Here is a 22,534-nt window from a genome sequence, read left to right on the forward strand (position 1 = left end):
GAAAAAAAATTACTGAAGTTATGCATTTGTTTTTAAAAATTTTAAGCGAACGCCAACGTTTGCTAAAGTAAAAGTAAGGAAATGTGACATTTGTTTTTCTGTCTTTTTTTTTTAAAAACATTCACACATTTGTCGATTTATATATATATATAAATATATATATATATATATATATATATATATATATATATATATATATATATATATATATATATATATATATACATATATTGATTTATATATGTATATATAGGTATATATATAGGTATATATATATATATATATATATATATATATATATATATATATATATATATATATATATATATATATATATATATATATATATATATACAGTATTGGACAAAACATTTGCAACCAACATCGAACAATGCTAAAAAGTGTTCCTAATTTTACATGTCTTAAAAACGAAACGAACTATACTACCACAGCAAACAGTTCAGGAGTCTGGAGTCATAGCATGCCATGACACGAGCAATCAGCTGACAGGTGACAGCACACAGGCAGAATTTCGTTGACAAGTGCCATTTTGCAGCGGACAAAACAAGTGCAACTTTTTTGGTTTGTTTCATTTTCTTAAGTCTGGTCCGTGTCAACGTCACGGAAGTTTTTTAATAATTAAAGGAAGTATCCAGAAGTTTCCAGAAGAAGCATCTGGAAGCATCCAGAAATATCCAGAAACATTCAGAAGCATCCAGACGCATCCAGAAGCTTCCAGAAGCATCGAAAAGAAGCATTAAGAATCTTCCAGAACAGGTTCACACAGGTTCATTTTACTATATAAGAGACATGTAAATCGACATGAAATTCAGTCAGTATATAGAAGTCAATCAGTCAGTATTATCAAGACAGTTTATCAAAGTGAGTTTTATCAAAGTGTTTTATCGAAGAACATCAATAGAAGAACATCAATAGAAGAAGTGAAATACAACATGTGTTTCATTACATCAATACAGTCCACATCCAACCAAGACGTTGTGTTCCACAGAGCATTATTGTATCATCACAAGGTAAATGTAACACGGTAAGCCTTGAGAAGTGTGATTATTTATTTTTATTATTTTTATGACTTCAAGTGCAAAAATGGCTCCCGACAGTCTTGGATTGGAACTAAGAAAGAAAATTATTGGCGATTACGTAAGTGGAATGTCACAAAAAAGTATTTGTGATAAATATCGCGTGAAAAAATGGACCGTATCAAGACTATGTTCCAAATATCGTTCAACGGGGAAGTTGGCAGCAGATAACAAAGGTGGAAGACCGCGTTCCACCACTTCTAGAGAGGATTCAATGATCGTCAGATCCGTCAAGAAGGATCTCTGGATATCATTAGTCGAGATACAAAAGCAATTAGGGCTGCCTGTATCGGACCGAATAATCAGACGACGTGCTGTTGAAGCCAGATTGTTTTCTCGACGCCCTGCAAAGAAACCGCTGATTTCACTAAAAAACTAGAAGAAAAGACTCCTGTTTGCTACATCTCATATTGACTGGAATGTGCAGATATGGCGAACTGTCCTGTTCAGTGATGAATCGAAGTTTAACATCATTGGGAGCGATGGCATTTGCCGTGTACGTCGACCGGCCAGAAAACGCCTCGATTTACTTTACTGCCATAAGACCGTGAAGCATGTTGGAGGCAATGTAATGGTCTGGGGGTGTTTTTCTGCTAACGGTCTAGGTCCAATACATCGAAACGATGGAATAATGGACCGTTTCATGTATAAAAATATCCTGAAAGATGTTATGTTACCTCATGCTGAATGGAATATGCCAATAAACTGGGTTTTTCAGCAAGACAACGATCCGAAACACACTGCAAAAGTAGTCAAGCAGTGGTTACAAGGGAACCACCTATCGATGATGGATTGGCCCCCTTAATCTCCAGATCTCAACCCTATCGAGAACTTTTGGGAGATCCTCAACCGCAGAATTAATCGTGAAGGTGTTCGTAATAAGGATCAACTGTTTGAACAAATCCAAAAGGTCTGGGCAGCGATTCCACAAAGTTTCATTGATCACCTGATCGAATCTATGCCTTGAAAATGCAAGGCTGTGATCGACAACAAAGGATTCACCACGAAATATTGATAGCGAAATACAGCTTGGTCAACATTTTGTCGAGTTGCACTTGTTTTGTCCAGAAGGAAATCAACTTCTTTTAATACTTTTGATTAATTTATTAATTTTCGTGTTCAAATAATGAACTTTGGGATAAATAAAACTTGAAGAACTTTGTCTCTAAACAGTTATATAGTTATTTCTCTAAATTGAAAAAATGCAGCATTTTTATATAAAGAAACTAAATTAGCATTATTTGGTTGCACTCGTTTTGTCCGATACTGTATATATGTATATATATATATATATATATATATATATATATATATATATATATATATATATATATATATATATATATATATACAAGTATATATATATAATATATCTATACTTGTATTATCATAAATTTTTTTTTTTCTAACTACGTTCAAACTAATCTCGGTCTCCCTTTTTAACTCTGTTTTTTAAACTTTTTTTATGAGTGAAATTTTCATGTAAATTACTTATTTTAGGCTCAGTCACTTGTTCACTTATCTGCAAATCTTTTGAAAAACTTACTCTTGTAAATAATTCCTGAATTTGTTAATTTTTTATATCACAGTATTTGCAGATGTTTTATCATTATTTGCAATTAAATGCAATATTTGCATTTATGTATTAAATATTAATGCAAATAATGGATTTAAACAAGTTTTTTACTTTTTTGGTATAAGAAAGTTTAAAAATTTGCACAAATTGCTAGTAAAAATAAAAAAACAACTTTATAACAACAACACTTTTAAAAAAGTAAAACACATACCTAAAACATAAATTGTCAAACTTTGAGATGAATTTCCTGCTGCATTTTTAGCAATACATGTAAAATTTGAATCGCTGTCAAAATTTTGTATGGTATATTCACACGGTATTTGCAAATTGGTATATGGTTTCTTCGAACTTTTACAAACTAGCAACAAACTGTCACCTGAGTACCATTCAATTGTGGATAAAGGAGAAGAATCCACCAAACATTGAATTTTAATTGATTTACTTTTCTGAGGCTTTCCACTATAGCTTACGGAAATTATTGGTTTATATGGTTCTAAACATTTTTTAAATAAACACTAAAATGCTTCAAATAATAATTTACATTCATTACACATATATAAATATAAATGTGTATTATATAATATATATATATATATATATATAATATATATATATATATATATATATATATATATCTTTCTCAAAATTGAAAACAGTTCTTTAGCAAGTTTTAAATCTTGATTATCTGAGAGTGGACTTTCAAGTGATCTTCATAACCATCAAAAGCCACAAGGTCATTTATAATAATCAATGAGTAAAAATTAACTTTTTTCAAAAACTTGAAAGAAAAAAATCTAAAAGAAAAATTACAACTTCTAACCCCCCAATCTAATGACAATTAGATTGGGGGGTTAGAAGTTGTAATTTTTCCCCCAATCAAATCTCCAACCACCCCAACAATTACAACACCCCAATCTATGATTTTTTTTACTGTTGTGTCTACTCCCTATCTAACTATTTGACTCCCCTCCTCCCCCTATAATTAGGATGGGGAGAGTATTAGTAGAAGGTTTGATGTTAACGATTTCCTTAATTCCGTTCCAAGCATTCTTTACATTATTGATATTGTTATTAAAAAAAAGTATTGTGGTGGCCCTTTTCAGTTATAAACAATGGATCTAAGCACTTTAAGACAGGTTATTTAGTACTGCTACTATTCTATTCATGTGAATCCAAATGCAGATATGGCAACATTAACTTAACCAGCAACAATGACAATCAATTTGGGCTACAGTAAATCCAAGTTTACCTCTTATAACTGACAAATTTAATAATAGGAAAGTTAATAACCTTTATGCACTCACTAAGGATATTATTAGCAAACATGGCAAAGCCAAAAGAAATTTTGATGCTCTTCAGTTTTTCTGCATAATCCTGTTCAAAAAATGTCTATCCTTGTAGTAACAAGGATAGACATTTTATAAACAGGCATACAATATGTTCTTTAACTGCATTAAAGAACATATTGTATGCCTTTGCCCTTGAAACACAAAAACACCTTTTGAAGACAGAGCTTATCTTTGTAAAAAATTGGTCTAAAGGGTACATATGAACTTTTGTTTGTTGATAGATTAGCTGGCTAAAGAAACAAAAGAACAACAAATATTTCATATGGTAGTTAATAAAATGATGTTGACATAAAAATCAAAAAACTTTTGTATTTTTCATTGAAATTATATCAATAATTATTTCAATAAGGAACCACATTGAAATTTTATTGAGGATAAAAATCAAGTTTTGTTTGATCTTATTGAAAATCAGGTAGTAGATGAGTTTAGTTGAAAAGACAATTATTTGAATATTGTACAGACATTGGCTCCAGTAATGTTTCTGGAATTGGGCTGCTTATAAAATTGGACCACTCAACTATGCAAGATAGTTAACTCTAGCTATTTGCTTCCTCTATTTATATACTAGAGAAAACAAACCAAGCGTATCTGTAAAAAAACTTGAATATTTTGTTGTTCAGGTTTATACTCCAACACAGTTTGAAATAAAACAATTCACTTTTTTTTCCTGCAATTCCTTAAATAGACTTAGTTGTAAATAATGCTAATCTTATGGTACAGCAAAACATCAAAAACAATGCATTTAAGATCTGAAAACAACTCTTTATCAACTTGTTGATTTAGATAATTAAGTTGATGTATTATTTCATTGAAAAAAATAAGTTATAAGTGTATTTGTTTTTAAAGTAAACCATTTAACCACAGAAGCATGATAAAACTTTTAAAGAAACTGTTATAAAAGAGGATAAGTCAATGTTAAAAATATTTTTATTTTATTAATTAAAAAATATATTAAAAAAGAGCTGATATTTTATTTGAGATAATGGCATGGAAACTAAATCCACCCAGTGCTGTAAGTCTTGAAATCACTTCTTCAATTGTTTGGTTTAGGAAAAAAGTTGAAACCTTAAACTTTTTTGAGCCTGTTGCAGCTTTTGTTATCAATTTTTCTTGTCTTAGTATAGAAAAAACTGAAATTTATTCATTTACTGAAATTTACCAAAATAACTTTACTGGTTAATTGGTAAAACAATTGTACCGATTTACCAGAAAATTTTCTGTAAAATATCAACCCTATACACTATGTATTAAATTCTTTTGGACATTTTTTAAATTTTATAATCATCTAATTAAAATTAATGTGCCCACATCAAACTTTTTGTCGGCGAAGTTTTAAGCTGTAGTAACAAAACATTTTCCTTTAATATTATTTAGATTTTTTCAACAAAAAAAAATTATAATGTGAAAAAAAAATTTTTTAACTAAGGTGATTTGGTTACTATTTCTAAACTATATCTAGATTAATTTATTAAGACAATAACAATATTAAAATTGCTTTAACTTGTACTATAAAAAATCAATGCAACCTAGTAAATAATTAAATACTTTAACAGCAATTATAGAAAATATAATTTACATACTTTTATATTTTAATTTGATAGAACGACTTGATGTCATGTTACAATAACTTCTTTTACAAATATATTCTCCTTCATCTGTTATACTAGCATTTGAAATTTTTAACTGCAATCTATCTATAGGTGTAGTTTGAAAGCTAAAAAAATACATCATCATCATCATTGTCATCATCAGCCTAATGTAATTGTTGAATATAAAATTTATAATAACCAGTAAGATTAAAAATACCTGTCATCTCGTAAAACGGTTTGCTTTAAACCTGATGATATATTGTTTACCCATGTAAGTATATTTTTGTCTCCGCTTGCGCCAGGTGTTGAACAAACTATTACTATTTCATCAAATAACTCATACTCTAACTCCACATTATAGTTCATTGTTTTTCCAAAACGTTGTAAATCAGGAAGTATGTAGCATGGGGCTATCAAATACACACAATAGATATCACTTTAAACAAAAATTTTGTTTAAAAAAAGTCCATTTTCAATATAAAAGATGTTTAAAAAAAATTCCATTTTCAATATAAAAGATGATTATCCATTTTCAATATAAAAGATGTTAAGACACGTTTTTAATGTGAAAGACTAATACCAGAGCAAACATATGCATCGTATTTTTTTATGAAACATTTTTTAAATAAACCTACCAAATTTCTCAAAACCCAGCAAATTTTCAAAAACTCATATACAGTTGTGGTCAAAAGTCTGTTGTATGTTCAAATATAATTACATTTTGCATTATTTTGCTGTTATAAGCTTGTTGAAAGCCTAGAGATGAACAAAAAAGCTGTCAGTTTTATTGCTTGAACTAATTGAGATAATCTTTTATTTAAAAAATGAAATAGTTTCATTGTTTCTTTGTTTATGTTGTGTTTTTTGTTTACTTTATATCAATAATTTTATACCAAAAATAGAATTTTCACCTAAAAAACATGGTCAGATCGTTGCATTAGTAAACTCAGGCTAAACGCAAGCAGTTACGGCACAGTATCTGAATGTTTGCCAGCAAGTTGTGTTATTGACAATGAAATGTTGGCGAGAGACAGGTGATAATAAGGTTACAACTCCTGCTACAGATTGAGCAATAAAACATGTGTTAATAGCAATAAGACACATGTTGAAGAATCCAATGATATCTTCCTCAGATGTAGCAAGTCAACTGCCACACCAACCTGCATAAAAACTGCTGTTATCTAAGAAGAACATTTGTAATTCAAACGTTGCACTAGTAAAATGTGAAATGAAGTAATGTTTAGTGACGAAAGTAACATAAAGTTGTTTTCTGCAGCACCAAGATATGTTCGCTGTCCTGCCAATCAAAAATTTGATTCATAATTTTACATTCGAACTGTTAAACATGCAGCATACTTGATGGTATGGGGCTGCTTCTCAGCATCTAACCGAGGCTCCTCTACTTTTTCCCACAAAATACCACTATGAATGCACAGAATTATATTGACATACTGGATGAAAAACTTTTGACAGTGACAGTGCTCCCTACCATCTAGCAGCTTCAGTGAAAAACTAGCTTTAGGATCATGGTGTTGAGGTTCTAGGTTCTTGGCCAGGGCATAGCCCAGACCTCAACCCCTTCGAAAACCTGTGGTATATTATGAAACTAAAGATTGATAAAGAGAAACTATTAAAGTTAGATAATCTTTGTGCCACCATTACACGTGTGTGGTGCACAGACATAACTGTTGATGTTTGTAAAAATCTTGTAAATTCTATGCCTGCGAGAATTGCTGAAGTAATAACAGACTTTTGGCCACAACTGTGTGTATATATATATATATATATATATATATATATATATATATATATATATATATATGTATATATATATATATATATATATATATATATATATATATATATATATATATATATATATATATATACAACCCTCGCAATTAGAAAAAATAAGATTGGCAGTAATTTGCCGACCCCAATCTTTTAGAGGTCAGCATCAGGTCAACAATAAAAGTTTGATAAAAAGGTCCTAACATAAAACATAGAAATGAGGTTGGCAATTTTTTGGCAACCAAACACTTTTAGGTCGGCAGACGGTACCAGACGACCAAATTTTGAGAAGGATGACTAAAAATATTCCTTCGATGCAATTGAGTCTGAAAAGGCGACTTTTAATTTTTATTGGCAGCTCTAGTTTTTTTTTTTTTTAAATTCAAGAATACTATAAAAAGAGAAGTAACTATCTAAAATTATAAAACTAGTTTAAAAGTCGCAAAAGTTTGTTTTCCGCATTTTCTAATATTAATTAGAACATAAGAAAATCATATGAGCATTTAAACATATTTAATAAAATACTTCCTAAATTAAAACTAAAAAGTTTTATTGTTTAAACAAAATACTATTTTTTTTTATTTTTTTTAACAAATTTTATTTAAGGATTTAGAGATCAAGTAACAGAACTAAATTTGCCCCCCCCCCCCCCCAAAAAAAAAAAAAATACACTGATAGGCCTTCTTAAGCAGCTGGCATTTTTTGTAAATGTCCAAAGTTCAGTTAAATGAAAACTTTTTGTAAAATGTAAACTTCGAAAGCATTCAGTTAGGCAAAAACTTTTTTTTTTGAATTTTTAAAATATCTTTTTAATACCCTTTGTGTGACGTTTATTCAAAAAATATTAGGTTGCAAAAAAAAGCATTTAACCACAACTGAAAATTTTTTAAAGAAACAAATTGTTTTATAAAAAAAAAAATTAATTTAAAAAAACTTTTAATTTATTATGATTTTAAAAATTTAAATTTAGTTTTGAAGGAATGTATAATAGTAAAAGATTGAATGTAAAACTTAGTTTCAAATGAATGTAAAATAGTTTTGCAGCTTTTATTAAAGTTTTTATAATCTTTATTAAAAATGTAACATTAAATAGGTAAAAATTGAAATAAATAAATAAATTGTGATAAACAAACAAAAGATTATGTTAAGTATAAGCAGGGTGTTAACCAACCAGATGGCACAACATATAACACAGAATTTATGTATAATGGGGATCGAACTTGGTACCTTTCGCTTATGACGCGAGCGCTCTACCACTACACCACCACCGTATTACATTTACAAAGTGCTTTTAGACTCTGTCTGAGAGTAAGAGGGTTGTTATTCATCAATATAGGAATACCAACATTATTGCAATATTTTTTTACAGTAAATAAATGAGTTTAGTTGTCTAACAAAAATTACAGATTTTAAGTCCAGAATTTAAATCCGTAAGCCACAGCAATCCTTAGGCTGTTACAGAAGAGAGATCAGATTAAAAATCAGCTGCTTGTTCTAAGAAATCAAAAAGTGAAGGTTTTTTTTCAAGACAAGAGTATAAAGTTGAGTTGTCAACAAATAGAGCCACTTTAGATGTTAAATTTTCATGAAGATTGAAATTGTAGATAAGAAACAATACAGGAGCAAAGATTTAAGGGTACCACAAGATACCTTGTGGTACCCTTAAAGTTAATTAAAATAAAGAAGAGTGTAGGTCTTCAAGAATAACTTTATTACTGCATAATTTAATAATCTCAAAAACTTTATATAAAGAAACTAATAACAGAGTGAAGAATAATCGTAGGATAGTTGGAGAGGTCAAAGTGTTTTTCAGAGTTTTGAAAAATTAGAACCACTTATTTAGCACTTTTTAAAAATTAAATATTAAATATTATATAATTAATAAGATTAAATGTTAGACTTACTTTAGTTAATGTTGTTGAAGACTAACCAAAAGTCTCTAGAACCTAACATCTGATATAAGATACAAGATTTAGTAAACTGAGAATAACGAAGCTTAACATCAGACGGGACCTTTTTACATTGGCTTCTTGGAATAATAAAAGGACATTTGTTCTTAATAGAGATATTCTTGTAAAAAAGATGAAATAAATGATTAATAAAGCAACTGCTCAAGATGTTGAAAAATATGAAGTAAAATGAGGTTTGACTTAAAACTGAAGAGTAGGAATAAAAGCTTCCAAACTTTCAGTCCAGAAGGAATAAAAGCTTCTGAGATGCGCTTTATACATACATATTATGGACATAAACATATATGTTTGCTATTTATTTTGATGCTGGCATACAATATCCTTTCATATTTATATAAACTTTAGTATTTATATGGTGTAGTATTTGCCGAAAGAGAAGATGATAATAGCAATGATGATAATGATGATCATGCTGATCATAATGATGTTTATATATGCATATAAATACAAAGTATAACATGAATTTTGAATTAAAAAAATATACTTTAGGATGTATAAATGTTTAAGCAACCCCAGTCACAAACCCGGCCCCAGCAGCGGCTATATTTTATCAAACCTGGCCCCGGTCAAATATCAACCCCAGTTGATCACTAATATATATACATACATATATATATATATATATATATATATATATATATATATATATATATATATATATATATATATATATATATATATATATATATAGATATATATATAGATATATATATATATATAAATATATATATATATATATATATATATATATATATATATATATATATATATATATATATACATATATATTAACGAAGAAAAAACAACTTTTTCTATGGTACTTTAAGTTTCATGCCTATACGGCAATCATCAGCCATTGAATACCATATTCAATGGTATTCAATGGTATTCAATCGTATTCAATGGTATTCAAATGGCTGGTATTCAATGGTATTCAATCGTATTCAATGGCTGATGATGGCCATATATGCATGAAACTTAAAGTACTATAGAAAAAGTTGTTTTTTCTTCGTTAATATATATGTATATTGCTCTATTTGAAGTATCTTTTTAATATTGAGCACTCTTTTACGACTATGAGTTTTGTTTTATTATTATAATACAAAATAGCCTTAAATATCAATATATAGTTTTTGCTGTATTTGATGTTTTTTTTTTCAATACTTATATAATAGGAAAATAATAAAATAAATTGTTATTTATTTGTAAACAATATTATTTGATTAATAAATTTTGTTAATGACGGAATAAGTTAAATAAAAGAATAATATAGTTTCTTTAATAAATGTATTTACTGCATTTGATGCATGTCTGAAATTGTTTCTTTTATATTGCCCAATTTCCAATGTTAATACAAATCACTAAAGATAATAAACATAACGATTGCTCTGTTTAAAAAAATGCACTAAAAAACTTAAAAAAAAGTTTTAAACAGGCTCCTAAAAAATTTGTTTAGAAAGTTCAGTAAATTAACAAAATTTTGTCAGCACTAGCTGACAAAATTTTGCAGCATCATTTTATTTTTTTACATAAAAAACTTGTTTCAAAAATTTTTTTTTTTTTTACAAATAAATAGCAATTAGTTTTCTCGCTTTCCTCTGCATTGATAAAAACAGTTTAGCAAAGAAATTTGAAAAACAAATTAAAAAAATTTCTGTGTTTCTAGCACAATTTAAAAATTTCCTTTATATGCTGACTAAAAAAAGTTGCAAAAAATTGTATATCAAAAAATATTTTTATTTTGGTTATATTCTTATCTAATTTTTTCCTTGACTTGTATCAATTTTGGTAGTGAAAAATAACAAAGCTTTAAAAATAAGAAAACAAAAACAGTAAGTATTTAGGCATATTATTTTTTTGACAACAATTTTTTGTTTTGATTATTAAATTTTTTTTTAGTTTATTTTATTTAGATTTTCTATTTCGTATATTCTTCGACTCTTTTCATCAAGTATTGCTGATTTATTCTGTAGTTTAGTATAGCTTTATTTGCCACGAATTCTTAAAATGCTAACTATATAAAAAATTACTTTGAGCATGGATGTATAAGGTGTGCAACTGCACGCACTTCCTGGGAAGGCTTGATTATTAAGTTTACTTATTACTTTGTTAAATAAAGTAACAAACTAACTCTAATGATTGTTTACAATTAACCTATTTTATTTAAATTATCAAAGAATATTATACATAATTACTTTTATATAAATATGTATTTTTTAATAAATCTTTTCAAACTTTTTTTTTACTTTTATAAACACTTTTCATAGCAAAAAATTTTAGCGTGAAAACAATTGTTACAAAAGACTCAAATTTAATAGTGTAATTAAAAAAAATGGTTTCTATAAGCAGTAAAAAAAAACTATTTTTTTAAATTTAAAAAAATAGTTTTTTTACAAAAAAACAATTTTTTTAAATTTAAAAAAACCCTTTTTAAATTTATTTTATAAAAATTTTAACTATAGTTAAAATTTTTATAAAATAAATTTAAAAAGGGTTTTAAAAGATAAAAAATTCTTTTAAAATTTATACTATTTTAAATTTATATTGAAAATTATACTGAAATATAAGTTTGAACTAATAATTAATTGCAACAATTTGATATAAATGATATAAACCGGGCTGCCTAATTTAAAAAAATTAATGCTTTGACGTCTTTTAAAAAATGAATTAGTTCAAAAAAATGACATATTTTATCAACGTAGCTGAGTGTTCAACTTCATTTTCTGTTGTTTATAAAAAATAAAAAGTTAAAAAAAATAAAGTCATTATACAATACTGAATTTATTAATAATTATAAATTAAGTAAATTGATTATAAAATAAATGCACACAAATTATGTGTAGGACAAAATAACTAATAGATGTCATTTTTTACCGGACAAGTGCCGAACAATGTCCGATGTCCAGCGGCTATTTTGAGCCCTGTATATATATACATATATACATATATACATATATATATATATATATATATATATATATATATATATATATATATATATATATATATATATATATATATATATATATATATATATATATATCTGGGCTTGTGATGAAGCGAGCGCGATCGCGCTCCGCTCATAAAACGCGCCCGTAAACGGTATTTTCAAATGTTCTAGACGCGATAAACAACGCTCGTTCAGCTTATAATGAGCGTATAAAATAACGCTCGTCTAATAGTTCAGGATTATTTTTTTATTTTCATAAAATATTTAAAAAAGATTTTTATTAAAGATATTCTATTATCAAAGCACTGATATAAAATATAAAAAGCACTACGTCGTTCTCTTTTGCACTAACGTATTGAATGAGCAGTTTGAAGTCGTTAATAGTCACTAATTTCAATAATGGAATGAGCACGCGGAAACACAATGTGAATACAATAGTGCGCAAATAAAATAAGAATAGAAAATTAGAAAACTGTTATAAGAAAATAGAAACTGCAGAGTATTTTTAATCTTGTGAAAATATTAAGTAAGATTTATCTGATTTATTGTTTGTAATATTCCACACATTGTTATAATAAAAATAAATATTAATAATAGAGTAATTTTTAAAATTAGTTCTTGTTCATAGTATAGGTTTTTTATTAACTATTATATATTTTAACTCAAATTTAAAACAATTCTGTTGTTTGGAATGTTCGCAATCAAGGACATTCAAAAAGAAAAAAAAGTAATGATGTCAACATTTATTAAATAAAAAGTTGATAGAATATAGCTATAATATAGATACATAGCTATCTAAAAAAATTATATAATTAATTTGAAAAAATATCAAGAAATATAAAAACGATTAACCGTTAATTAAGTTTACAGCGTAACATTTTAAAATACATATATCAATACAACGAAGCAAAACTTCGTCACTAAATTATACTTCAATACTAAATCAATAAGAAGTTGCGTTTTTGTTTGATATCATTTTTTTAAAACATAAATAGTTAAAAATAAAATCGCGATCTGACAATATACAATAAAGTTTGGAAGTATAAAAATCTACTTCGTTGAAGTAGTTTCATAAGTGTGAAAATACTAACTCAAAATTTTTTGACGAAAGAAATATGTAACAAATAAAAAAAAGATATAAAAAGATATAAAAAAGCTTTTTATAAGCTTTTTATAAGCATCGGCTTCAGCAATTTTCATGATCGCGCTCGCCGACGTTATCTCGAGCGCACATAATCACGCTCGATAAAAACATATTCTAATTATACAAGCGCGATATAACACGCTTGACGATTTTCTTCATCACAAGCCTTGTATATATATGTATATATGTGTATATATATATATATATATATATATATATATATATATATATATATATATATATATATGTTAATTTTACTATGAATAGATTTTAAAATATCCATTCATAGTAAAATTAACTTTTGTTTGTTGGCAATTAAGAGCAAACTTCTTTTGATAATAAACGAGCAAAAGAAAAAAATTTCACTCTTAATAACCAAAGAGATTTAATTGTTGGAGGGAGAACGAAGTTAAAATACATCATTTCTCAAAAAACAGTCTTAGTTGTAACATAATTTTCTATTTAACACTGCCTAATTCTCATAATTTAAAGTTAACCAATCACATTCCACTTTTAACAAAAATTAACCAATGATATTGTTTCAAAACGCCATCATAAGCAATTAAAACATTGCAAATAAAGCATGGAAGTTCAAAAACTTCGTAAACAATATTTAGAGTCAGTTTATTGTTATTTTTTTATGTTGCGCTTTTGAACAACTAATAATAAACTTCTAGATTAGAATTGAATTAATAAATGTCTAGATAAGAATTGGTAGTATTTTTGCCAGATTTACAAAAAGGTATTTTATATCTCTATATTTAGAATATAGCAATTTGTTTTTAAATCCAGCAAAAATACTCTGACACAAAATAATCATGATTTTTGTTGTAATTATGAATCATGATTTTTGTTGTAATTTTGATTGTAAACTTTTGATTTTTAGCATTCAATTTTAGTAAACATTGAATAAAACGAAAAATGAAACGTAAACTTTTTCAGAAAGTTTTGTTGATTTGTTCTTTTCCATGACAAAAATAAAAATTATGATTACAATAACTTAATAAAAGTTTTATAAAGATCTAGTTATTTTTAAATTTCAATGTTTTTAATGATTAAAAAATTCTAAAGTAAATGTATCTTATTTATTAAATAAGATACATTTACTTTAGAATTTACTTTAGGGCTTAGTAAATGTTTATGTTTTTTATTCAAATAGTTATTTGAGTACAAAACATAAAACTATTTTGTTAATTTTACAAATATTACGCGATTTAATATATGTAAAAGTATAACTCGGTGTAGTTAAGGCAATTTTAAAAAATTATAACATCTATATGATATAACAGAAATACGTTGACTACAACATATTTCTGTTAAATGATCAGGTCTGTGAATTATGAAAAGACGAAAAAAATTAAAATGATAAATTTTGCGGTATCAAAATATAAACGTTTATAGCGAAAAAACGCAGACCGAAGTTTCTTTTTTTTAAAAAAAAACCTTCATATCACAATCGCTTGTCCAAATTCTAACAAGATTTTAAATAAATATGTTATTTAGGTAAAATGAACATTATAGTTTAACAATATGGTCTGTTCTGATCGTTTATTGTCAATATTTCTTAATTTTAGGCTCTTTCTTGGACGGAATTCTAGTATTTTTTGTGAAAATTGATAGAAATATTGTGTTTTGACAACTATACATAGTTAATGTACGACAGAACCGATTAAAACTAGGATTAATAGTGAATCAAGGAACTTTTTTGAAAGAATTTAACTAAATTCATGTTAATGGAATTAATCTAAAGCAGGCATGTCAAACTCAATTTGGTATGGGGGCCTCTTTAGCCTAAGGAAATGTTGCGAGGGCCGCTCAAGCTGATACTTATTTTTCTGATGAATGAAGTGTAACTCTTCAACCCAAACTGTCCTTTTGCTAAGGTTTGATGTGAAGTAAACAAAATTATAATTATATTTAAAATCTATCAAATTACTGCAATATTATTAAAAAAAGTACAGAAGTTTAATTTTGCATTATTTATTTCACACAATAAGAACACAATAAAAATGAACAAGGAGTATTTTGTAATAATAATAACAAATTTAAAATTTTGGATTTTCCAGAAACTTGACATCTTTTATTCGCTGAAAGCTTAATAAGGTCTGGTTTTATGTCTTGGCTAGCTATCACTTTTATTATGGAAGACAAATGTTTATCAGTGAGCCAGGACCTCTCAGGGGTTTTATTTCGTTTCATGTGTGAAAAAAGTTGCTCATAAAGATAAGTACTGCCAAACATTGCACATATTTGACAAGCAAATTGAATAATTTTGGGAAATTGATGTGGTGGTAAAAATGAATAAAACTTGGGTACACCAACATCAGTAAATTGTTGTTTGAGAACAGAATCACACTGAAATTTAATTAATTCCATTTTCAGATCATCTTCCACTTTTTCAATATCAAAGTTAAATGGTGAGGTGAACAAAGCAAAATTTTGGTTCACATTTTTTGAAATCTTGAAACCTTACTTCAAAATCTTGTTTTATATTGTTTATATTTTTTGAGAAGCTGCTGAACATAAAATCTGGGTCTTGCAGCTTCATAGACTTGCACGTCTCAAAATATACCAAATTTTCTTGTTCAATTTGGCGTTCCCAGAGTAAAAGCTTGGTTTGAAAAGCTCTGACATTATCAAACATTGTGGTGACCAACTTGTTCTTTCCTTGCAAAATAATGTTCAGATCACTCAGGTGTTTTGTGATATCAACTAGAAAAGCTAAATCTTGAAGAAACTTGGTATTTTTTATATCTGAAATATCTTGCCCTTTTGTTTCCAAAAATTGAAATATTTCAGTTTTCAGATGATTGAATGCTTTGAGTACTTTGTGACATGATAACCATTGAACTATAGTGTAATATGGTAAATCCTCATATTCACTGTCATTTTCATACAACAGTGAAGCAAACTGATGATGATTTAGTCCTCTTGCTTTTTATAAAGTTGACAACAGATGCTATTCTTTTAATCACATAATCCAGATCAATTGTTTTTCCGCATAATACTTCTGGGTAAATGATACAATGAAAAATGATACTTATGTTGTTAAAATCTTTACTTTTTTCAGGGCAAAGAATCTTTGCAGATTCAATTAGGCAGTTTTTGATAAATTAACCTTTAGTAAAAGGTCTGGAATGAGATGCATTTAAATGTGCCAGATTATAACTTGCTTTGACTACGAGTTCATTTTATTTGTTCACAGAATGAAAAATATTTTGTTGCTTTTTTAGTTTGGCTTTTGGTTCATTTAATTTGTCTGTCCTTTTATCTTTTTGATAAATTTCAAACTTTTCCTGATGAGTTTTATAGTGCCTCTTGGTATTCGGCACACTAACTTTTTGTTAACAAATCAGACAAATAATACTTTAATTAATGCTTGTAAAAAAGTATAGTACTTCCCATTTTGATTGAAAAATTCTTTTTTCATCTTCAATTTTACATTTTCTGCTTGCACTTGGTTTTGAATGAGACATTTTGACTTTAGTGACAATAACAAAAAACAAAAATAGCTCAATGTTAAACAACAACAACAAGATAATGACTGATCTATTAGGTCAGGTGAATAAAAAAAAACAATTGCTTTTCCTCAGCGCTCTTGGAGTAATTATTCAGTTTTACAATAATAAAAATTTGACCAATTTTTGTTCACGTAAAGCTGAGCAATTACTCAGCATTTTTGGAGCAAATTGCTCAGCTTTATGTAAATATAAATTTGAGAGATTTTGCTTAAATCTCTATTCACGTAAAGGTGAACAATTATTCCAAAAACTCTGAGTAAAAGCAATTGCTTTTTTATATTCACCCGCCTTATTTTCTCATATCAATTGTTAATATTAAAATATATTGTCATAATTTTTTAATAATTTTTTATGGTTTTAATTTCAAAGTTTCAATTTTAATATAAAGTTAGAAAATTAATTTAGTATTCATGTCCTTTTTAATAAAGGAGTTCAGAAAAATATTTGTGATACTTTTATCATTGTTTTTAATAAAACATTTTTGAAATACTTGTCTGCGGGCTGCCATATGTAATAAAATGATAAAAATGTTGGGGGCCGCCATTAAAGGTCTTGCGGGCTGCATGTGGCCAGCGGACCTCCACTTTGACATGCCTGATCTAAAGACTCCAAAATGGTGTTGTTTAGATTCACTATTACACGTAGTAAAAAGGCTTTAAAAATTATATATAAAAAAAGAAAAGTTTCTTTTAATATTAAAAAAATCTGAAGCAAAAAAAGTTATACCATTTAAAGGTTTGGACATAATAAACTGATAAAACCATGCTAATTCCAAATAAAAGAATTCAAATAATTTGTAAATCACTTTAACTATACAGAGTATGCAATGTAAATATTGATTAAAAGTTGTTTAAAGTATTTAAACATTTATTTACTAATTATTATTAATGGTAAATTTATGCATTCAAAGAAATGCCTTTAAATCAACTCCTTATTTTCAGATAAAACTAAACAAGATAAACACATATGATTAAAATAATGATTAAAAAAATGATGATTAAACATCATCATTTTTTTACACCGGTTTTAACTAGGGGGAGAGGGAAGGGATAATCTTAAAAACATCTCTCTTTCCCCCCTCAACATTGCCAGAAAAAAAAGCGGTATCCCCAAATAAACTCTGGGTACGTCACTGATATATATATATATATATATATATATATATATATATATATATATATATATATATATATATATTTTAGTGCATTGAGAACAAATATTATTATATCATAAATACTATATTATCTTGGCTTGAACAGGAATGGCATGCGATCACACACTGTAACTGACCACACTTATATTTTTTTTCTTTAGAATTTGACCACAGCTGTTTTGATATTTTAACAATTTAAATACAATAAAAAAATCATTACGTTATGAATAACTTTTAATCGTTGATCTTTTCTAAAGTTTTTATTTTACGCAAAGGCTTTAAATTATTTAAAAAATTAATTACAGACCTTGTTAAGAAGCGTTACACCATTTGAATTTTGCATACAAAATGTTACCTACACTCAACTTAAAATTTTTTTACTGCTAAAATTTTCAAACTATGTTAAAAAAAATAAAATTTTTTAAAATAAATTTAATTAAAATTACTTTAAAATATTTGCATTACATTAACTATTTTGCTTATTCATTTACAGTTTCAAATCAATTTTATTTTTCATTTCATTATGAAAGTGGTAATATACAAAAGTGCTTAATGCATCTATAACTGTATACAAATGCATTGTATTTGATACAGTTATAAGCACAGAATAACCATAATCAAGCCTGTTGGCAAAATTATTAGATTTATTAAAAATATCTTAGAGAATTTTTTTAGTAAATTTTGTATAACAAATTTATGAAAAGATGATTTTTTCAGTTTTGAAATTGCTTTTTAACAAAAGTTTTTTCTTTATTTATAATTTTTTGAATTGATCATAGAATGAACGCCGATTAGAAATGATTAACTAGTTTATGAGTAGTATGCAAAAATTTTGTTAAAGCCACAATATTAAAAACAAATGTTGCTAATTTTTATTTATTTTTTGACTGTTAAGAAATTTAACCATATTTTAAAAAAATAACCCCTATTTAAAAAAAATAAACATAAGACGAATGAAAAACATATTTAAATTTTATTCATATTTTTTTTAAAGATATTTTTTAAAGATTTTTAATGCAGTTTTAAATTAAACTAAATTACAACGCAGTACTTTAAAATACACAACTGACATAAACTTTTAACAATGTAAATGTAAATTGAGTAAAGTTATGTTTACTCCCCTTACGCTTTTCCGTTATACAACAAAATTTTATAACAAGGTGTGTAATTATAATGATCGTTTATAATAAACGCATTTTGTGTAAATTAAATGTTATACTAAAATTTTTTTTTGTAGGCATGTATTTTTTATGATAAATTTAAACGTTTGAAAGTATTTTTCCATAACTTTCTAAAAATCTTTTAAAAGTTTATTTTTTTAAGTTACTTTAAATTATGAATAAGTTAAATGAAATCCTTCCAATTTATTTATTTTTTGTGTTTCTATTTTTAAAAAGAATTAAACAATTCTACTTTAATAGTTGTTTTTTTTATAATTGATTTACTAATCAGAGCTAAAAATGAATAAAAAATACTATTTAAAAAAAATTACGTAGCTTAAAAAAAACACAATTTTTTGCAACTTTTTGAAAAAAAATTTCATTTACAATTTTAAAATATTAAATTATTTTGTGTAACTTTAATAAAACATTTCAAAAGATAAGTTTTAAAGTAATTTATTTCAAACGCACTTAAAAATGTAACAAAAAGGAATTTTCGTTTTGAGAATCATCATCATGTGGTCATGTTGCCAACAAAAAAAATCATTTGCTTGGTCAGCAATAGTGTTCGATCGCATATCTGTCTGTTTATGATTATCCTGTGCAGATTTTATGGGAGGAAAAAACCATAACCATTTTAGACCTTGCTGTGACCCTATTTCAATTTGAACATCAAGGTAATAACTTTTTTAAATTAATAATAATTTTTGTCAAAAATTCTAAAACTTTTTAACTTAAGTCGTAATAAAATAATTAAACAACAACTTTTATAATTTTAACTATCAAAAAGCGTTTTTCTTTTTTTTCTTTTTAAAAGTTAAAAAATTATTTTTGTTAATTGTAACCGAAATTGCTGTACCTGGATTAACAATAAGTGCTCCAAGCTCTAAAACTAAAACTTTGTCTTCAGCTCTTGCCACGCATTGGTAAGTACTCCAATCAGATGAAATAATACCATAAAGTTGAAAAACTTGCCCATCTATTTTGAAATGACGATTAATAAACTTTTCCTGGATTGTTTGTTTTCCAACTAACAAAGTGACACTTGCAGAAGAATCATCAGTTAGACATGATATAGTAATATTGTCATCTTTGTTAACATTCCGCAATCCACCACTAAAAGGCTTTGCAATAAATTGAAGAGCATCTATATGAAAAAAAACTTAACTTAAAATATATGTTTAGAATATCTTAATAATGTAATATATTATATTATTAAGTTATTCTAAACATATTTTAGCTTTGAGTATTTTTGCGATTGAAAATTTTAAATAAATACTTATATTATAAGTATTTAAAGTCAAAAAAATTTACAAATATTATTTTTCAGATTTTTTGATGTAATAATATTTTTTAAAAAAAAAGCCTATAACATCAAGTTCATCTGAATGCTAATAACTTTGCATATAGATTTATAAACTAAAAGAAAATAACAACAACATATTTAAAAAGAGTAAACTTTACAAAGCAGGAGATATAAACATTATTGAGTAATAAAAGCATAACAGCTTCTGTTTTGGTTCAATATGTTATTTCAAGATAATAAAACAGCTTCTGTTTTGGTTGAAAAACATTTTAAGATGACAAATTATTGTTTAAGAACTTTGAAAAAGAAAAATCAAACCCAAAAACTTGAATAAAAAAAAAAGATTTAAATAGATAAAGCCTAAAATAATCAAGTTATATAAATACAACAATATTCACCTGCTATTAGAAATTATATAAATACAATAATATTCACCTGCTATATTAAAAACATTAATAAGAACAAATTTTAGCAAAACGATTTTCATTAAAAGCATGATCTTGAGTTGACCATTGTCTAAGTACCTCATAATAAAAAATAAAATAATTGCTAATATGAAGCATTCATAAAAAAAAAACCCCACTAATATAAAGTATTCATTTTAATAAATCTCAAAAAACTTATATAAAAATACTAAAGACTTAAAACCTTAAAATGGATAATCTTTGAATTTTAAGATAAATAATTTTACAATACTATATTATAAATAAAAAGATTCTATAATACTATAATAAATAAAAGCTATTAGATTTTACATATTTTTGTATATTTAAAATGTTAACATTTTGTTATCAACAGAAATTATATTAAATTATATTGTTTTTGTAAAAAGTATCAATTAGTCAGTAAAAAGCTTTAATTTTTTAAATTGAAAAGCCATTATAATTATTAAAACACATTTAGCTATGATAATGGTTTTTTTCTATTGAAATTTATAAAAATTAAATAAAAATGATCTTGTTAAAAACAATATAACAATTTAAATAGTTCCAATGAAAAATAATCATTTATATTGCCTAAATTTAACTTAAATTTATTTGATTAGTGGAACAAGAGGAGATAGCTAGTTTGACCATAATAGTATTTGTCAGGCCTGTCAAGTCTTCTCCATTCAGCAGGAGTCTTGTGATTGAAGAGCAATTTATCTCCCTCCCACATATACCAAAAAATTAGGAAACTCCCTCTTTCTTATTAACAAATATTATTATTTTTTAATGGTAAAGATGCTTAGTGGGCAAACATCTTGCTATAAACTTTATAATAAAGTCTCTCTCATGCCAAAACTTGACTTTGATTTGTAGAAAATAGAAAAAGATGTAACTTAAGAAACATAACTTCTCAAGATATATGGCTTGACATCATTAGAAGAAACAACCTAAATAAAACATTAGTATTCTGCATAAGGACAAATAAGAGATTTATAGAGGTAGAGAATGGAGTCAGGAGTAAGAAAACAGCAACATTGATAAAGTGAGGCAATCTCAACAGATGCTAACTTTGCAATCAATTGGATATATGATTTTCATGAGAAGTTATGAGTAAAAGATAATCCTAGAAGACATAAAGTAGAGGACTCAGTATATTATGTTGCCAATTAACAATATTAACAATATTGCAATAATTATTAGCAGTAAAGTACTAGAGTTTAATTCACCAACCATTGTGAGTCCAAAGCTGTCACAAAAGGGATTAGAACAACTATCAGGTTGTTTTGATCGGTCAAAACAACCTGATATTTGTTCTAAGAAATTAAAGTAATGATTTTTATCAAGACTGAAGTATTTGATCTAATCTATGATCCTGATGTTTTTAATGCAAACTACTTAAATTTTCTTAAAATTATTTTATAATGCAAGACATTTTTTGATGAATGAATTACAAATGTATCTGCATTAAGAAAAACTGATAAATCCATTGATCTCTCATTC

At 26.3% G+C, this 22,534-nt stretch overlaps 1 protein-coding gene across 1 annotated transcript in view; it reads right to left on the reverse strand.

Moving 5' to 3' along the window:
- Positions 1-21,201, reverse strand: part of LOC100202816 (platelet-derived growth factor receptor alpha) — a 42,227-nt gene extending 21,026 nt beyond the window's left edge. The window contains exons 1-5 of the mRNA XM_065813049.1: positions 21,042-21,201; positions 20,160-20,447; positions 5,829-6,021; positions 5,603-5,736; positions 2,885-3,166 (exon numbers count right to left, since the gene is read on the reverse strand). Of these exons, the coding sequence (XP_065669121.1) occupies positions 2,885-3,166; positions 5,603-5,736; positions 5,829-6,021; positions 20,160-20,447; positions 21,042-21,135 (991 nt within the window). The 5' untranslated portion in view covers positions 21,136-21,201. The remainder of the gene's footprint in view (positions 1-2,884; positions 3,167-5,602; positions 5,737-5,828; positions 6,022-20,159; positions 20,448-21,041) is intronic.
- Between the last annotated feature and the right edge of the window lie 1,333 nt (positions 21,202-22,534).

The sequence above is a fragment of the Hydra vulgaris genome, chromosome 12 (assembly GCF_038396675.1).
Source record: "Hydra vulgaris chromosome 12, alternate assembly HydraT2T_AEP".
In the NCBI taxonomy this organism is placed as follows: Eukaryota; Metazoa; Cnidaria; class Hydrozoa; order Anthoathecata; family Hydridae; genus Hydra; species Hydra vulgaris.